The sequence below is a fragment of the Lepidochelys kempii genome, chromosome 5 (genome assembly GCF_965140265.1).
Source record: "Lepidochelys kempii isolate rLepKem1 chromosome 5, rLepKem1.hap2, whole genome shotgun sequence".
Taxonomy (NCBI): domain Eukaryota; kingdom Metazoa; phylum Chordata; order Testudines; family Cheloniidae; genus Lepidochelys; species Lepidochelys kempii.
The window spans coordinates 120,361,213-120,381,304 of NC_133260.1; the positions used below are offsets into that span (position 1 = coordinate 120,361,213).

Sequence of the window (20,092 nt, forward strand, 5' to 3'; positions counted from 1 at the left end):
ATTGCTAGCATAGCTCTGAAAGAGCTAAACCCAATCTGTTGGTTTGTACGTGTAATGGCCAAGACTAAAAGGAAAGCTAAATCAGGCTGTTCCCCTTCATTCCTTTTCAAGTGCAGCAATCGTGACATAGCTTTGGCTCACTAGAGCCTTAGAATGTTTCTGCTCTCTGCTTAGTGGAAGTGGAAATAGTGAAAAGGGCCTTTGCTGAGGCATAGTTTGAATAGTGCAGTATTTCCGTAATGGTCATTTAAAACCCCTGACATCTTGTGGATAAGCAAAGTGTGTGCCTGGGCACTAAACTGGGGAGGCAGAAACTCTAAAATTCGTATCCTGGCTCTGGCCTGGATTTCCCAGGGCCTTGGGCAAGAAGTCACTTAGCTTCTTTTCTACCTTCATCTCCCCTTCTCTTTTTATGAGCACGTGCTAGTTTGTAAAGCACTCTGAACGTTAAGGCCAAATCCTGTTCCCACTGAATTCCAAAGACACTGGTACGACTGTCAGAACTGTCATGGTGACTGTTAGGATATGACGGTCCTGAACGGTTTTGTGGATCAATATTTAATGCTGTTCTAAAACTAACAGCTACTGGGCGAAGTAGTTAGCTGCTGTCCCTTACCCTCTCCACAGAGAGGCACACTGCAGTATTCCCAGTTTACAGAATGGTCCTTTGTGTAACACCAGGGACGTTCATTTTCCCCTCCTGGATTACGGCAAGAATTCTCTGCATTTGACAGCTCTGGGAAAACCTGAGGGGTCCTTCTGTGCAAATGGGGTACCTGGTGGGAAGGAATAAGTTAGCGTTAGTGTTTCTAGAGCGCACTTCTTCCTGATGTTTTTAGAAACAGCTGATGGCTGCAAGTCTGCAACAGCTTGCCAAGAAACATATGACATCTGCATCTTGTGAGGGGGGCAGTCATGAGGGTGAAATGCTAACATACCTGACCTTTTAACCACACTTTCCCTGGCTTTCTGTCTCTGAGGCCCTGATCCACCAAGGTATTTAGGCACTTAGCTCCTGTTGGTTTTCAATGAGAATTAAGGGCCTAAATAGGGCCTGAGTAATTTGCTGGCATCTCGGTATCGTTTTCAATAGGTGGGATTTTATTCCAGTTACTTGTACATATTACAAGAAAACACAATTGCTTAAATAGATGGCTCCTGTGTCGTGTGTCTGTTGTGCTTCTGGGGGATTCCTGTACTAAGCCTGAGGTGCCAGCCAGGGAATGATTGCCCCAGTGTAGGCAGATCTTTCAGCAACGTGCAGCTAGCTTTGTGGCTTCTGTGCCACCATCCTCCCTTTCTTCATGCTGACAGAGGGACCGAGGAAGATCTACCCAGTTAATCTGCAGCTGCCATAACACCCCTTTGGGGTCATTGGCCTTTGGCATTATTTAAACCAGTTTTCAGGTTGCTCTAACACAGGGGAGATGCCTAGCACACGGCTGGCTCCTCAGATGCCATCTTTGCCCCCACTCCCCTCTGGACTTGTACACCCAAGATAGTGTACTTAGGCTGGGATTTTCAAGAGCAGCGGCCCAACTTCCACCGAGTTTCTGTTCGACTCCTTTGGATATCCCAGCATTAGACTATAAATCCAACCCCGACTGTAGATCTGAATAAACTGATGCTCACCTGTTCACTCCACTTCTGGCAAGGAATGCCTGAGGTTGTGACATTGACAGAACCCTGGTAGAACCTGCCATTGCCTTTGTAGCAAGTTGCTGTGGGGAAAGGCCATTTAAACAAGTAAACTGAGAGAGTGGACTGCAGCACAGTGAATCAAAAATGTGTAAACTATTTAATAAAATAGGAGTAAATGACCACAGTTGCAGATTAGAAGCAAAAAAACGCCCTTGAGAACATTAAGGTGTCCAGACAGCTAGTCTGCCATCAAGAGACTATCTAGACTTCTGTTCACACCATTGAATAGATTTTGAACTCCGCTACACAAAGGTAAAGATGGTGTAACTCCAAAGGACCTAGTGGAGTTATTCCAGGTTTACACCATTGTAATGTGGGTTCAGATTCCAATCTAGCCATTCTGCCCATCATCCATCCATCCAATTCACTCCTGTTACAGAAAATGCAGCACAGAACCCCTCTGAACAACCTGCGAGTATCTTTCTGCTTTTTTCATATGCAGATATAGTAAGTAAAGCTGCACGGAATATAAAATTAGTTATTCCTTGTTTCCTGTAAAATTGAGAATAAAAAGAGGGACAGCTCTTAGAACTGTACAATTAAAAACCATCCTATTCATCAAAAGGTTTGCCAATCTGATTGGAAGGAGTTGGTTCTAAGGAATGAAGGGGGAAGATTTTCCAAAATACATAAGGAATTAAGGCACACAAGCCCCCCTAATAGTAAGTGAGACTATTTTGAATTCCAGGGCCAGATCATGCCAATCAGAGGCCCTAACACAGGACCCCCATGGATCAGCCTCACACCCACTTAGATTGGCAGTGACCTAGGGCAGTCTTCTCCCCTCAGGACTAGCAACAGAAGTCCCCACCAGCCCCTGGAGAGGCAGGGTAGCAGCAGAGTGTCCATTGGCTTCAGAGGGGAGAATCAGGCTCTGTGACTGTGTCCCTCTTCTCCAACAGTGTGGTGCTTGTCTTATGAGAGTAAGCTTTTTAGGGCATAGTGTGTGTGCATAGTGCCTAGACCCTGTGGGTGGTACCTACACACACTGATACTAAGAATAATAAAGAATGAATACAGTTTAGATAGATCCAAAGCTTATTCACGCTGGAGTTAATCTGAGCAGGAAATCTTGTGAGAATAGGCTTAAGTGCAAGATTTCTTAAACTAGCTGCTTCTGGGAGGGCTGGAAGTGCCACAAGAATCACCTCTCACACTATTTCAGTACCATTTCTTCCATTCCTGGCCAGACATCAGAAGTGCCAAGAAGAGACAACGTTAAGAAACAGGGTGAAAAGTTACACTAATGGTTTTGAACTTCAAGAAAGATTTGTTTGGGGTTCAGTTTGAGTTTGAGGCAAAAGGTTTGGCCTCTTATTTTGTCTGAACAGATTTTACCCATTCCTCGTCTGTAGGGTAAATGTAGTTCATGCAGACCTAGGTTGCAGATGTAAATATTTAGGGTGGACATCTATAGAACAAGTTCAAAAGGACCAATGGAAGTAGGGCTACTAGAGTAAATCAAACACATTATGGATGATCATGTATCCCTTAATCTGTTGCATTCCACACCTCCATTACTACAATAGTTTCTTTTCTATAGTACCTGAACACCTCATACAGGGCTCCCTGCATTACACACTTGGCAGAGGAAAGAAAACACACACCAGACCCGACAAGGACCATGTCCTGGCAGCACAGAATGAATATTTTAGGAGTTTCCCTTTCAAAGGCAAGGTGAATAATATCTGAAACTTGTTTAATGATTGATCTGGTGCCACTAAAGCATTAGCCTGTTTCTTGACAAAAATAAAAGCCTTGCACAGTGACCCGTGCCCTCCGATTTGGTACTTTCACCACGTGTCTGAAATAAACATCCATATAATGTCTGAGAGACACTTTCTAGTGACCTTTTTGGAGTCAGAAACAACTACCAAAAAAGTAGCCCCTGCTTTCTGTCTAAGGGCGATGAGAAACTGGGAAACAAAGATGCCACTCGCATGGCAGTCTTCCCATAGGAAGGAGCAAGGAGTAACAGAGATTCTATATTTGGGATTTAGTTAATAGTAGCTCTGTTGATTATGCATGAGTTGGAATACAATCCAGCTCACTTTCCCATAGCTGTATGGATTGGCAATAGTATTGTAATAATAAAGCACTAAAATCGTACTTTTGTGCCTAAAACCAGAAAATATGACTAAATGGACATTGCGGGGGCTTATCAGCTGAATAAGAAGGTGTCCTTTGATAAAATGCCATTGATACTAGACAAAGGTAGCATTTTTACATAGTCTCTCTTCTGACCTTCTAAAGCACTTAAAACCCCTGACCCAAAAATTATCAGGAAAGGGTTAATGCACACACACACCACCACCCCACTTCCTCTGAGGAGGGGAAGGACTACAGTTGTATGCCTTAAATGCAAAGATTTGTGTCAAAGAAGCACAACAGGAGCAGCTGTAATGAATTAAGCTGTTTCTCGCAGAACACTATGATAGGGAAGTGCTCTGGGGATTTGGATGGCTACTTCTGGAAGCCAAACCCTGAGGGAAGCTGTGGGGAGAGAGATTATTATCTGGAAAAGCCTATTCTCGTCTCCTGGATTTTTCCTCTGTTTGCACTGCGTGCCCAGCAGGATAGTATCTGAGCACCTCCCAAGGGTGGAAGCAAAAGTACACGAGATTAGACCTCTGGGTTTTGTTTTTGTGGGGTTTTTTTCTCTCTCTCCACCCTTCTACAGCTCCTTTCTTCTCCCTTCCTCTCCTTTGCCCTTCCACATTCTTTCTTCCTCCTGGCTCTATTTAGTTTGTCTGTGGGAATGCGAAACAGTCAAAGCAGAGAGTTTAACTCTCAGTCTTTAAGAAGAGTTTTTGGCATCACACTGAGGAGTCGCATACACACATTTCAACCTATGCAAAGGCCAGACCATCATGATTTATCAAATCAAAAGCTCCACGGAAGGTATGAACCCCAAAGAGTCGTCATGCTCCAAAAATCTTGCCGCCTCATAATGAAAAAGTATACTGCAAATATTATAAACGTGAAACATCTTTGGATTTAACCAACCCCCCCCCCAATTGTTCAAAAACCATGAGTCAAGGCCCCCCAAAATCATGAGACTGGCTTTAAAAAAAAATCACAAGATTTAAGAATGAATTATTTGTTCTTTTTATTTTCTTCCTGATGTTGAAAAGTTTGGGGATCACATTTTCTCCCCAAGCCTGAGAGCTAATTTTTTTTTTAAATGAAAGCTGAGATTTTTCAGGTAATAACCTGATTCCAGTAGGTAGGTAGGGCTGAAAGAACCCCCCTCTCCTCCCAAATATCAGGAGAGTTGGCAACATGGCATCTTAAATAACTAGACCAAGTCAAGGATTCTAGTTCTAAACTGCAAGGGAATCTACTTACTGGTTGTATTTTCTGTCTTAAAATCTGGAGGGAAAAAAAAGACAAACAAGAAGTAAGCAACAGATATTCTAACTGAAATCTTTGTTCAATGGTTCAGCTACTATCAGTTCTCGCACGTGCTGTGGGAAAACATTCTTTCCCAGAAGCGCTCTGGGAAGTTTCTCTGAATACACCAGTTCTTCAAGTGGCAACACTATCATCAACGAAACTGGTTTTAGGTTTTGAGACCAATGGTTCTAAAATAGGGTGGTTGTTTTTTGGGTGGGTTGTACATTGGAATCAGGCCAAATAAACAAACTGTTGTTGCTATTGTTCTGTAATGCACAGAATTTGGCATTTCAAACACAGGGTAAAGTAGAACTAAAGATGTTGCAAGGCTACAATTTACTTCAAGAGCCTCTTCCAACTACATAGACTGATACGTAGGAAGCTGATTTCCTACCAGTTCTTATTTTATTCGTAAATTTTATATTTTACAATTGTCTTCCTTGTCAGAGGGCATTTGACATGCCACAGTCTAATAAATACTTAAAGGTACCATGGGCCAAATCCAGTGTACCCTGTGTCTCTCCAGTGATGTGAGTGGGATTCTTTTAGCTGGCCCCTCTCTCTTGGAGTCACACTGCCAAGGACTCCCCAGCCTCCTCCTGCTCCTTGTATCTCTCTTTAAAGGGGTTTCCCAGCAGAGAGGGTTTCCTTAGGAAAGCTATTACAGCTCCTGGGTGTATTTGGGTTTACTGCTGGGTGCAAGGGGGATGCGCTCTCCCTCCTCCATCCAATCCACAGATCCCCAAAACTCTGGAGAATCCACCATGGAATCCAAGGAAAGGGGGCAGGATCGACATGTCTGATTTCCCCCCTTCCTCTGGCGAAGAAGAGAGCCACATCCTCAGGGCATAATCTGGCCCACACTTTGGTGCTGATTGCTCAGTGGCCTCAGGCCTTCCCCTCATCCCCAAACACTTGCTACGCCTTGACTCCATTTAGCACAACAGCAAGCAGAATTCTCAGTTACCAAAATATGGAATCCTGGTGCAGGCCTTTGCGTCCTTGTGCAGGCTGGGAAGTCTGTTGCATTCAGGTAGAGCGAGCAGCATTAATCCTGGTTTGTAAATCCCTTTCTGGGAGTTCTCCTCCATTGAGAGCCATTCCTTAAAGCAGTAGAGATCCTTTACCGCAAGGCAATGCTCTCTACATTATTTTACAAAGAATAGTGAAATACACAGTCAATGGCTTGCTGACAAACACTGCATTAACAATGGTGTGCAAAAGTTATGCAGACAGATCCTTAGCTTGTGGAAATCGGCATGGCTCCACTGATTTCTATGGGGCCACGCTGATTTATACGAGCTGTGAATCCGGCTCATAAACTGTAATGGAAACACTGCATGAAATGTAACAATTTGCTCTAGGGAAAGCCTTGAAGCTGCATTTTTTGTAAAGCAGTATTCTGTTCAAAGCACCACACATGTCATTCTGTATCATGAGTTCACACCAACTAATGACAGTGTGTCATGCCTGTGGGTCACCTTAACCTCCTCCTGTTCCTCCTCAAAACTCACCTCTCTGTTGTAATACAGACAGAAAGTTATAATCTGATACCAGGCGGTGAGCTGTCATTACTACTCCTGATAGAATGTGCCCAATTCTCAGCCAATCTCCCTGCTCTGGTCTCCTTGATTTGTCTCCTTCACCTGCTATGTCTTGTCTTTTTCACTCTAATCTCTTTGGGGCAGAGACCTTTATATAGCACCTAGTACAATGAAACGCCAACATGGATGAGATCTCTAGGTGCTCTAGGTGTAAGTCAATAGAAATCTGAAATAGAAATAGAAATTTTCTCTGTTATACCTTCTACTTACACCTGAGATCTCTAGGTGTAAGTCAATAGAAATGTTTAATAATAATAATAGATAAAAAAGGGGACTGTCTGATGTTTTTCATCCCAGGTTACTCTTTGAAAGTAATTAATGAATAAATTATTGAAATTCATTTACATTTTAAATAATGCTTATGGTTTTTCAGTTGTTTCAGGAATAGCGTGCTGTCAGGAAAAACTGTTTGCTTTATACGAAAACCAGAACTGTCATACCCAGAATATTGGGAACGATTTTGATGGTGTTAGTTAATTACCAGCCATTCATTTTTTGGAAACCTGGTCTGGAATACTGGCTTTGCAGTTACAGTGGAGATGATTTTGGCAGACTCGGCCAAGTCTGTGGGACAGACTTGCCTACTATTCAACACTAGCACAGGCTTTGGCATAATTAGGAGTTGAGCAGTTGGCACATGATGATAGTAACTGAATCAGTCACCCCTAGAAATGTGTAACCTAAAGCACCACATTACAATTTTGTTGCCACCAGTTTCCCTACTACTCAGTGAGGATTAATGTTAATAAGAGCTGGGGACATTGCAAATCTTTATAAAACATTCTGCCCCTGTGGAGTCACAACTGTTCAGTGATAGCACCGCTGAGGTGGAGTGTATTTTACCAAGGGATGGGGCAGCTGCTCTTCTGCAGCTTCAGTGAGTGCACTATCTGGGCTCTATTTAGGAGCAAGGCTGTTTAAGAAGAATGCACAGATCCTGCCTGCACTGTGCTTGCCTTTAGCCAGTGCTCTCTCCTTGCTAACTCCCATAAGCACTGAGTTCAGCCAGACCGTATCAATTTTAATTAAACAGCACATTCCAAAGGAGTGAGAGACGCACCCTAAGCTGGGGAAGATTGACGATCTTGGGGAACTGGGCAGGGATTTGGGAGATGCAGGTTCAAGACCTGCCTCTACCACAGACATCTTGCATGTCCCTGAGCAAGTCGATTAAGCTGTTTGTGCCTGTGAAATGGGGATGAACATCCCTGTTGAGGAGTATTGTGAGGCTAAAATCATTCATGTTTCCGTAGTTCTCTGATTCCATGGTGAGGGGGCTATGTGAGCAGCAGTCCTTTGTACAAAACCTAATACTGAGGAGCAGGAGCTTGATGAGATCATATATAAAGATAGATGACATCAGACCATTGTTAGAATCCTTGTAATGTAAATGGGAGAGACACAAAATCAGCAGGAGGACAGGAGGGCCAGTAACCTCTTACTGACCATTCAGACTAGGAAGAAAAGAACCTTATTTTAGAGAAGAAGCAGAGAAGCCACCTAGTCATTCCAGATTATTTTTTAACATACAAATATTACTTGCTGCGTGATCCACTAAGTACTAAGAACAGCAGTATCTCAAAAGGAATGAACTCATTCTTCTCCTGCCTGAGCTATTGTCATACCCAGCCACCAAGACAGGGAGAAGGATGGAGCCAATCAATAACTACATAAGATGAGAAGTTACTTTCCCTCAAAATATGGCAATTCACCAGTTCTCCCAGTGCTTCTTATCCAGGGACTCCAGAGTCAATTGGAAAGAATGTGAGACTCCCTGTCATTCATGATGATCACTGTTTTTTTGCAACAAGTCCTCCTTTTTGTAAACTACAAGATAAGTACCTGTATCTGGTAAACAAACTTTAAACCAAGACTGCCTGCTTGTTCTGAACGGATATCCGTGACGATCATCTAGTCCCAAGGGAACCTAATCCTATGAAAATATACTGTATAATGGATTTGGGGTTTATGGTTTTAGAATGACCTATGAGTCCACACAGAAGCATGACAACTGCCAACATTTATGACCGAGGATGACCAGAACAGTAAGGGTGAGATTTTCCAAGCAGTCTAAACGAGGCAAGCACCCCAATCTCATTGAAAGAGAATGGTGGTTGGGTTTTGAGACTCTGAGGCTAAGGTTTCACTTCTGTCCTCGTTCCCCTGAGTGTGATTCGTACTGAAGTTAACAAGAGTTGCACCCCTGTCACTGGGGTAGAGTTGGGCCTCATTAATTTTCTCTGTTACACCTTCTACTTGTGAGATGACTTTTTCCGAGAAAGATACCTGCTTTCTATCTTTCAGTTGAAAAGATAGAAAGCAGGTACCCACAATACTCCAAATGCCCTAGTCAGTGAACCAGAGAGACTCTATATCCTGAACCTCAGAGGGGAAGAAAGAGTTCAAGACCTAGTCATTGGCAGAATTGCATTTCCATTCTTAACTGGCTAAGTATCACGAAGTGAGCTGTAGCCCACGAAAGCTTACGCTCAAATAAATTGGTTAGTCTCTAAGGTGCCACAAGTACTCCTTTTCTTTTTGTATTTGCAAAGGTATGCGTAGTTTTTGGATAGGTCCTGAAGCTACATTTTAATCTAACTGAAGTGAGACAGAGCACACATTTTTGTTTCACACTAATTTATTCTACGTATCTATCGCTTCCTTAAATGTGTAGTGCTTCTGATATATTCAGAATATAAGCAAGTAATAGCTCAAGCCTGCTAGTGCCCAGCTGCGAAGTGTACAATTATAGGCTGATTTATTTCTAATGTCCCAATTCTACCATCAACTCCAGGTCCCTGGGACACTGTGGAAAGGAAGAAGTTGAGATGAAACCAATAAGATGGCACAGAAAGGGAAAAATATAAAAGCAGCAAGAGAGTCATGTAAGTTAACGCTCACCAAAAAGTAAAGGGAATAAGGAATAAGAGGTATTTTAAAAAAAAATGGTGGTAAAAATACTAAAAAGAAAGTAGTCTCTTAATAAAAGAGTAGGCTGGTGAAATCTGTTTTAAAATGTCTGAGATACTGAATTTCTTATTTAAAAATGGAATTTAACAAGATTTGAAAAGTGGTGAGGTCTGGCCAATTGCTATAGAAAGATAAACTGTTGATAAAGAGTAGACAATATATCTGGAAAAATTAATATATACAAATCAACAAGACCATCTGAAATGCGTCCAAGGGCTCGGAACCATTGACAATTACATTTCAGAAATCAAAGACCACAGAAGTAGTAGGGATATTGCGGTTCTGGAGAAAATCATTGTGGTACGGCTCTTTGATCTTTAAAACAGGAAGAGGGAGTAGTCTCAGGAACCGTCATTTAAATCTGACTTCAATCCCTACTAAAATACTAGAGTGTGTGTGTCTATATAGAGAGATAGAGAGAGATAAAATTGTGTGTGAATCTACAGAGTGATGATGAAACCATTGCCAATAAGCAGCTGGGATTTTTAAATAGATCATTCCAGACAAATCTATTAATCTTGAATTCTCTTGCAAACCCTTAGGCCCACTGGGCCAGGGCCTCAGTTGGTGCAGGAACTAGGTTGGTTTACACAGCTTAGGCTGTGGCCCATAATTTTTCAAGCCCTCTAGGCATAGAACTTCCATTGAGTCACAGGGAGCTCTGTCCCATAGAGGGCCACTTGTGGATGTGGGGGGGCGGGCGGGAATGCAGTAGGTGTAATATTTAATACAGCACCTCAGAAAGCCTCACTTGACAAATACATGGTGACTGGCTTGGATATAAATATTGTCACACAGACTGAAAATAAGCTGAGAGGTTACTGTGTGGATTGGCAAATCTAGTATACAGTATATTCACCAAATTTAAGGCACACTACATCATCTTAATTCATACAGGGACTTCCCCATAATGACTTGTTTTTAGAGATGCTGAGGGAGTTGCACTGAAAGAGGTAAATGATTTTGGTAGGATGTCTCATTGACTGGGATAGTGGACCCCTATATAACAATAGAGGTAATAGTGATTAGAGAGACTGCTTGATTCTGTTTGGTTTGAGTTCAGTGGATCCAGTCCTGATCTCTCTACTTGCCATTTCTGCCAATCAGAGATTTGGCTGAGGCAAGACATTGGCCCACTGCTCTGGTACATGTTCATTTGAACCACCTGGGAGTCATTATCCCTTTGCCCCAAACAACCTAGGTGCTGTATGAACAAACAGTTACACCAGCATTAGTACGGATGTACCAATGGGCGCTGATGCATGGTTCTCCATCAGAGCATACAAATACGTATGTTGGCATTTGTGCCGTCATACCTGTTGTACTGTGTTTTGACATTTTTCTTTTACATGGTTAAAATAATTTTGTTTTACTGGGTTGGCCAAATCCTGCAGTCCATACTCTGTCCTTACTTTGAATAATGACTTCATGATGTGACCCAATGCTAATAAAATACTTAGCATTTACATAATATAGCATGATTCTTCTTCAGATCACTTTACAGACGTTAACTCATTCATTCATTAAACCTCTAGTGCACTTCAGATGGAAACCAGTGGCATATTTTTGAAAGTACTTTTGCTCTTTAATGCTGCCTTCCCTCTGTATTACAAAGAGCTCTGGGCTTGATCCTATCCTCAGTACAGTCTAAGTAAGCTTTGTGATTGTGTTCATTGGGCTGGGTTCGGAACCTCCGTGAGCAGATGAACAAAGCTGAAACTGGGGCGAAGAAAAATGCTATAAATATACACTGTTTTAAACATTAAAGTAATTTTCTTGTTCTTCCTTACAATCCCCACTTCTTTTCTGGACAAACTCCCCCTGCCCCGCCCTCTCTGAAATCCTCCCACCTGGTCAATGTTTTTTACCTGCACATGGGCTTTGGAGCTGGTCCAACTCTTGAGGGATTGCACTCCTGGAAGATGTAGTTACACAGCAGAGACTCAGCAGCTGGGTGGCAGAATGAACTCACCGTTTTAAGTTCAGTCCAGGCAGTGTGAACAAGCAGCTCTTGGGTCTCCTCTGGGTCAGCATAGGAGGAGTTGAAGAAAACAAGAGCATCCTTCACCAAGATAGCACTACACACCTCACCTCTGTATGTGCTGCAGTAGCCTGTATCACCCTTGTACAGTTTGCTGGTAGGGGGAATGTACAGAGGAGTAAGTGTACAGCGGTAATCTGTGCTGAAGTGCAAAGTTTCATCAGTAAGACAGTATTTATAAGGCTAATTAGACAGTGAAGAAGACGGAGCATAAATATAACCACTGAAACAATCAGGTGCCATCCAAACATGGAACTAGGTGCAACTTACACAAGATTTCTGCTCTGTCTGGAGAGTGAGTGCAATGTACTGCAGGAGACATCTGTGCATGTGTAACCCGTGTGCCTAAAAGGGAGATATCTCTTTAAGAGACCCATTGGTGGGGGAGGTAGGAGTGAGTTGTGTCTGGGTCATTGTTGCTAGGGAACCTATTGGAGCAGACCCAAAATTACCACACCCAATTCCAGAAGCTTCTGGGTGTGGAGTGCTAAATCTGCCTAGCAACGATGACCCCCCACACAACTCTCACTCCTACCTCCCCGCAATGGGTCTCTTAAAGAGACATCTCCCTATTAGGCACATGGGTTACACATGGAAGCCCTAGTACAGAAGTTCAAATTAGGCATGGGCAAAGTGATTTGGGTATGATAAGAACCAATCTCAACCACAGCCCAACATTCAAACCGAACCCTAGTCCAATATTTTCTCAGATCAGGAAAAAATTGTTCTCTCTCTCTGATGCAGTTCTGGGTTCCAGTGCAGACGACAGGCAGAAGGGGCTAGCCTAGTACAGAATAAGTGTAATAAGAAAGCATGATAACTTAAGGGGTTTATTATTACAAACAGCTTTATTTAAAAGGAACTAATTGAGCAGCTGCCAGATAGGCTGGGATTGCTGTCAGAGACTGCAAACATGGAGTTTTGTTTTCACGTGAAGACATCCACACCCCCATGAGTCATCCAGCCAAGAGTGGTTAGCCAGCAGGAGGGGTGTATGAGCACGCACCTGGGAGCGTCTGCCTTGACTTTAACCAGAGAGTGTTCAAAATGCAGAGGGATGGGGCATGGCTGCAGCTATCCTGGTTGCTCATTCAGTCAGTTTAACAGAGGTCAATGGGGTTCAAGTCACAACATGCTATTTGTATATTTTCCTTTTATTTCTTTCCCCTCCACAAATTACCCATTGTCAGTACAGCTTCAGGTTCCTCCAGGGAAAAGAAAAAAAGCATACCGACAAGGGAATAAACAAGACAAATGAATAAGCCTTTCCCAACTGTAAATTCAATGATTTTCAGGTGATATTTTCATAGCAATCTAAGGGCATTTTCTGGCCATGTAATAGTTCTAATTATTGGGGTCAATATCAAGCTTTTAAAAAAAAATTCTAAAAGAAAAGGAAGTAACGAATGATGGCAGCACTGAACGTTGCCACCACAACATTCCTATGCGTGCTCCATGGGCTGACCAGGAGACTTCTGCTTGCGTCAGTCAGCCTCAGCCCACGAATACGCCGTGGAGGGTCGGTTTCCTAACCAGCACTGCGATGTCAGAGGCTACACTGAAGCAATGCTTGTCAGAATGAGAAATATGGCAGGGTCAGCTCCTTCTTGGAGTACTTGTATTATTTTTTATAAAATGTTATTTACTGTTTAGTGGGTGAGGGATGTCCTCCACACCCTTAGCCAGAGAAAGCTGGAAGCAATAAGTGCATGCATAGGATTGCACTGGTCAGCTGTGAAACCAGCAACTATTATGGCAGGCGGCCCACAGGAATAGCTTGATAGCAACAATCAGTGCTACTATCATGTTTCCCTTGTGTTCAGAGACCTCAGAAGAATATGTATGTGCCATCATCTTAAAACTAAATTAAAGAACCACAGACAGTAATCTAATCGTAAGCAAAATCAACATGTTCATCTGGTGACTAGTCATGCAGTACAAAAAGTGAATTCTGAACAGCAAATGCTGAAACGAACAGCTGCTGTAAAGAATTTGTCCGGGCAACACGGACTAAAAGATGCACACCGAAAATCTGCATCAAATAGCAGCACTGAATGACAAACGCTAACAACTGAACTCTGCTCATAGATTACTTGTGAAGAGAATACGAGGGCTGAATTCACAGAGTAAATAATCGGCTATGAATAACTTCCCCAATTATGTGGTCAGTGACAGAGGGACCTAAATAGGTTTCAGTCAAATGTGATGAAGGAATTTAAAAAGGCTCAGCCAAATATATTCAAAAAATTTTCATTCTGGAAATCAGAGGGGAAATCTCAAATGAGGTTCTCCTATTACTTTCATAATTCATCTCCTCTCACAGCCTCCCTGGCCCAAACAATCACCTCAACAGACAAGAAAACATCGTCTTACCTCCATTCTATTGGAAAGGCACATGAGCCAGCCGCAACAGGAGCCAGGTTTGGGAGAGAAAGGGAAATGTTAGTCAGTGACCTTTTACCCATTCTTCTTGAGGGCAAAACTTAAAGGTTCATATAGGAAATGAACTGCCATTCTCTTTTGTCATGGAGTTGTATTTTGTAACGGAGAGGGAGGCCAAGACTTTCCTTCCTGGATGTGTTTTGGGAAGAGGAAGGAGAATGAATTAGGAACAGAAAGGCGTGTTCTATGAAATTCTTGCTGAAATGGATCGTGGTGATCCACGGGCCAATAGTGCTGGTTCTAGCAGGCCAGCAGATCAGCAGTTTGGTGTCCACGTAATGTAGCGCCTTGAATAGAGGTGTCGACTTTCTAATTTCCTGGGGGATGCTTGACCCCTGCTCTGCCCTGGGTCTCACCCCCACTCCACCCCTTCCCCCAAGGCCCCGCCTTCCCTTCCTGCTCCCCGTTCCATCCTCACCCCATGTCTTCCCGCCCTGTTCCTCCCCCTCCCCCAAGCACGCTATGCCCTCGCTCCATCCCCTCCCCCCAGCTCCTCCCGCACACCGATGAAGAGCATCTGTGGCAGATAGGAGGTGCTGGGAGGGAGGGAGGGAGAGAGAGGAGCTGATTGGCGTGGCCACCGGTGGGGGGGCTGAGCACCCACTATTTTTTTTCCCATGGGTGCTGCAGCCCTGGAGCACCCATGGAGTCAGCACTCAGGACTTGCAGATTAAATTGTGGCTCAGCCTATGTTCCTGTGCAGGACACCAGCACAGCATATGGGGAAGAGCTGGGCAGAGAGTTAACAGGCAGGGGTCAGGAATGACTGGAGCACTATCTTTACCCCCACCCCACCCCGCAATATGCCAGCAGGCGCAGCTGAGCTGGCAGAGAGAGAAGTAATTTGCTCCTGATAAGAGACTGACACAGATTACTTCCCTCCTGGAGCCAGGGGGAAACATGGAGTGAATTGTGACTGGCTTTTTCCTTGGGCAGTACAGCTACAAACTGCCCTTTACTTGGGACTTATGATAACCTATATGTCATCAAGCCTGAAGCGTTCTCTTGTAAGAAAGTCTAGGTCTTTTTGGGGTGATGGGAAAACAAACCAACTCCTGAATAAGGGAGGGGCAAACTAACTGTGTTAGTGCAAGAATGAATTGGGCTCTCAGTTTATCCTGCAATAATCAACAGTTCCTCCCTGGTTTATCATACCCCAAATTTTCCAGTTCACAGCACAGGTCTCCCCCCAAAAGCACAGTTCAGTTAACAAACAGAGAGGTCACCTAAGGACCAGTAGCTGCACGGCCCTGCAATCTCACTCTGTGAGGAGGGGAACCTGTTCTGCCACAAAGCTTCATGGTTTCTTTCATATAACATAAGATGCTAGTCATTCATTGAGGTTATTTTCATTTTGCTGTTAGGTGATATTAATACTGTGACTTCCTTCACAAGGATGAACTTACACAGCACTTCTGGGACACGACAAGCAAGTAAGCAGGAAATGGCAGCTGTGCCAATCTCTGAAGCATAATGATATATAAGGAAATGGCCCAGCAGGGGGTTGCACTTATGGTCAAATTTAACCCACTGTAAATTATTATTAAGTAGAGCCCCTCACATCCTCCAAAGCTCCTTCCCCTACTCCTTCCTCCTGACAGGATAAAGGTAATGCTGGGTGGCAAGATGCTTAGTAAAAGCCTTTTCTTTTCAGCATACCTGACACACTGATAGTCGCTGCAGCTTTTGCAGTGCCAAAGGTTTTGCTGTGTTTATTGGTAGCAATGCAAGTGAACAAGCCCGGCCTGGTGACGTACACTTGCAGTCTGGAGTCGATCACTCTGTCCTTCACGCTTTCGACTATAGATCCTGTAGAAACCTAAAAGATCAAAAAACAGAACACTGGGTTGGGGGTTGGTTGAGGGATTTTTTTAAAGACAAATTTTAAAATAACAAACAAAGCTGAACCAGGTGGATTAAATTAGCAGTGAGTTAAAGTACGGCATGGTCAGAAAAGGGACTGCATAGAAATGGCACCTTCGTAACTGCTGACTTTACGGGCAAAAGCAAGTTTTAATAGTCTGGATTTTCAAATCACTGGTGATTTTGGGTGCTTCCATTTTGGGGTGCCCAATGTGAGACATCTTTAATGAGACTTTTTCAGAAGGTGGGTGCTCCAAACTTTCTAAAAGCAGAGCCTAGGATGTTTTATCCCTGTTAGCAGTGCAACACCAACGCACGGGGGGAGTCTGATTCCTTTCTGTTTCATGCTACATCAATAACTATTAACTAAACTGCAACGTCACAGGGTCATACTGAATTTTGTAATTGAGTTGATGATCTGGTCCAGGATCTGTCTTTATTGGTGATGATACATGAGCCACAAAGAACATAGCAGGGCTTTGAGATTGCAGGGCTCGCTGCTAGGGGAAAAAATCTTGTTACACGTAAACTGAGCAAATTTCCCTTTGAATTCACTGAATTTCATTAAATATGGCAGCCAAGGATTAGGGCTAGGTGGAAAATGGTTCTCCTGCCCCGTGAGAATTGTAGAGATTTTGAAAATTTTCCTGTCCCAAATTAGGACAAAAAATCAAGATCTCAAAAATTTTCACAAGCCATTTTCACACTTTTCAAGGTAGACCCATCCTTTCAGGCAGTGTTTTGAACAGAGCAAGTGCTCTGGCTCCAATGTAAGGAAAGGTCTGATAGACTTTTTGACTTCTCACCCCCAGTAACATGTGAAAGAGTTCAGACTTGGTGCTTCTCTTTGCCCATTTCAGAAATCCACGAGTGAGCTGGGGACGATGTGATTTTAGGCTGGGATAATTTTATAGTCAGCCTTTCCTTGTTGGTACAGCATTGGCACTCACTGCAATTGTAGATGATAGTCCATTATAGCTCCTGCAAAGTCACATCACAAAGTTAAAGCTGAGCAGTTAGCCTACTCCACCACTGAGAGCCAGAGACAGTGTCAAACCATCAGGAATAATTCAAGTGAGAGAGAGAGTCGTTTCTGGATCCCTAGTAGTGCTACCTGACCATGGGAATTAGGGCTAGTGAGCTGGAATATCTTTTCGTGGGCCCCAATTCAGCAAGGTACTTAAGCACATGTCTAACATGAAAGACAGGAGTAGTTCTACTGAAGACAATGGGACAATGCCCATGCTTAAAGTAACAAGTACCACACAGTGGAATATATGCTAATAATTCCTGAATCTCAAAAGGTTGTGTATTCCAGTGTAAATGCTTATTCAAAGCTAAGTTATACTGTCTGAACACTTCCGTCTGCAACATTATGATCCATTACCCTCAACTCCCATTGAACTTTACTCTTCAACTGGATATCTCATGAGAAGAGTTACTTGGGAGATTCCTAATACCTCCTGATTGCAGTCAGGATGGAAACATTGTGGGTGAAATCCTGGTCCCATTGAAACTACTGGGAAATTTGCCATCAACATCAATGATGCCAGGATTTCACCCATCCTTGTGCTTTGTTAACACTTACACTTCTAGAGTTGGCCTAAAGAACTAATTGACTCTTTAAAGGTTGAGGTGTTTGGGTTAGGATTTTGAGGTGGTGCTTATTTTATCTGCCCACCCTCCCTAATAGGTACTGGTTTCTGAGGTCTGCAGTTCAGCACTGGATCATCAAGAAATGCCTTCTTTACAGTTGGCATTTTGGGCCAGATTCACCATCAGGCTCTGGATACTTTGATACTCCAGTGACACAAAGCAGCTGTATGACAGGTTTCAGAGTAACAGCCGTGTTAGTCTGTATTTGCAAAAAGAAAAGGAGCACTTGTGGCACCTTAGAGACTAACCAATTTATGTGAGCATAAGCTTTCGTGAGCTCACGAAAGGTTATGCTCAAATAAATTGGTTAGTCTCTAAGGTGCCACAAGTACTCCTTCTCAAAGCAGCTGTAAACTCACTTTTGCTGGGTGGTTAAGACAGGCTTATGGCTTCTTTTTATTGCTTGTGGATCTAGTCTGTCACATTTTGTACCATATTTTTAAATCAAGTGAAAAATAACAAACTTCAAACTGAGTTTGGATCCATTCTGATTCGAGGCGTGCAGCATCCATGTTTTTAGGATTCATTGGCTAATGGCTAGTGGCTCTCCGTTTCTGGTCTATACCCATATATGCACAGGTTACTGAAAGCCGCTATGGGGAGCGAGTCAGGAAGGAGCAAGTGAGGCGGTCTCTGGAGCCGGAATCAAACTGGAGAGAGGCAACGGGGCCAGGGAAGGAGTTGGGCCATATTTAGAATAGCTACTGCCAGACGGCAGGAATAATTTTTAGTATCAGTTATCCAGTGTGGTGATAGGAGTGAGATTTCTATTAACAGGAAACAGTTCTGGTTCAAGAATTCCTGTCATCCCAGTCGGCGGTCTTGCCTGCAGAAAATACCTGGCAACAGCTTTAACGAAATGTGTGTTTTCCAAACAGCACAATGCTATTGAAACTCAATTGGGTCACACACATTCAGTTTGGTTGCGCATTGTACGGTGTTCGAAATCAGCAGAAAGGAGGACTGCGGCAGGGCTTACTCACCCCCAGAGCACCCCCTTGCATTGGTGCAGGATGTAGCTGCTAGCTTCAGCTCTAGCACCTCCTGCTGGCCACCTGACTCTGGCCCCAGTCTTCTGTGTCTCAGACCTTCGTCCAAGTCACCTAAGTTCTAACCCCTTCAGGGGTATTCTAAACAAGCCCAAACAAAACTGCACAGTTCTTCTGCCTTTGGGGGCTACTCAAGTCTTCTCTACTTACAGACACCATCTCAGGGCTTCCCTTGCAGGAACCTATGCTACCCTTGTACTGTGCTGCCCCCCGTTGTCTCTGTCTGTGCACCCTAGCCCTAGGCTTCTCTCAGTCAGAGAGACCTGTCTCATCTGCCATCTCTTCTTCCTCCTCCCCCCCCCCCCGCCTAAACTCCTTCAGTTTATTTATTAGGGCTTATCTCCATGCCTTTTGGCAATGAGCCAATTAGCTGCTCACCTCCCCAGGAGCAAAGCATGACTAATAAGGTGCATTTGCTAGCCTTGCAGATGATGGGGGGGGGGGGTTAAGCCCTATCACACAGATGCATGTGATTATTATTATCTATTTTTACTGCAGTGGTGGCTATGGGCCCAAATTCTGGACCAGGACCCCACTGTGCTAGGAGAGGAACAAACACAAAACCAAAAGACATCCCCGCTCCTCACATCCATGACATCCGCTTCGGAGGAAAGGAATGCATTCTTTCTTAAACATTTACCTGTGTTCATGATTAGATAATTGAGCAAAGAGAGTTTGTCCTGCCCCTACTTCTTTGGATGCAAAACTGCAATCATTCTTGCTGGTATGGAAAAGGAATTTCTTCAGAGCCTGAACCCAGGTCTCCTGGATTTCAACCAGGTGCAATAATAGTTGAGCTAGTACACCAGGCTGACTGGGCTTTAATATGTTTCTTCCTTGAAATGCTTCTCTTATATTTCAGACTTCATCCTTAGACAGTGCTGGTGGCTTCTCTGCAAGCATGGAGGCTGTCAGTTATTTTATTTTTCACCGAAACTTCTGATCCGTGGATCACTGTCTCAGAATAAGCCTCCCTCCCTTCCTCTGAACTCTTCTTCCTGTGTATCCAATCAGTGCCAAAACATGAAAGGGTCTGAGTCAAGTCTGGGATCTTCTGTGGAGTTTTACTCAGCGTAATGGGCCTCAGAAAGGAAATCTGAGAACAGTGAGTCAGGACTGTTCCTTCTCAGCCTGGATCACACAATGCAAAATGCTTTGCTTGCCAGGTCAGTTGATAGAAATTTCAGGAACAGGGGAATATGCTACAGTTGAAAATAATCCAATAGCCAATTTCAGCTCAAGGCCTCTTTGTGTGAAAATGATCCCCTTTGACTTTGCTTGCAAACAGCAAGAGCATTACGAACTGTCTTTTGCATTATGTAAAACAGCATGAGAGAGCCTGAGGTAGCTTTTGCTGTGGTGTTGTAGCC

The 20,092-nt window shown here is 43.6% G+C and overlaps 1 protein-coding gene across 4 annotated transcripts in view; it reads right to left on the minus strand.

The window, feature by feature from the left end:
• MUSK (muscle associated receptor tyrosine kinase) overlaps positions 1-20,092 on the minus strand; it is an 86,081-nt gene that overhangs the window by 12,320 nt on the left and 53,669 nt on the right. For 2 of the 4 annotated variants that reach the window (XM_073346292.1, XM_073346291.1), the window contains exons 7-10: positions 15,814-15,973; positions 14,086-14,092; positions 11,540-11,806; positions 6,065-6,240 (exon numbers count right to left, since the gene is read on the minus strand). In XM_073346292.1, the coding sequence (XP_073202393.1) occupies positions 6,065-6,240; positions 11,540-11,806; positions 14,086-14,092; positions 15,814-15,973 (610 nt within the window). The remainder of the gene's footprint in view (positions 1-6,064; positions 6,241-11,539; positions 11,807-14,085; positions 14,093-15,813; positions 15,974-20,092) is intronic. The other 2 variants (XM_073346293.1, XM_073346294.1) reach the window with 1 other exon arrangement.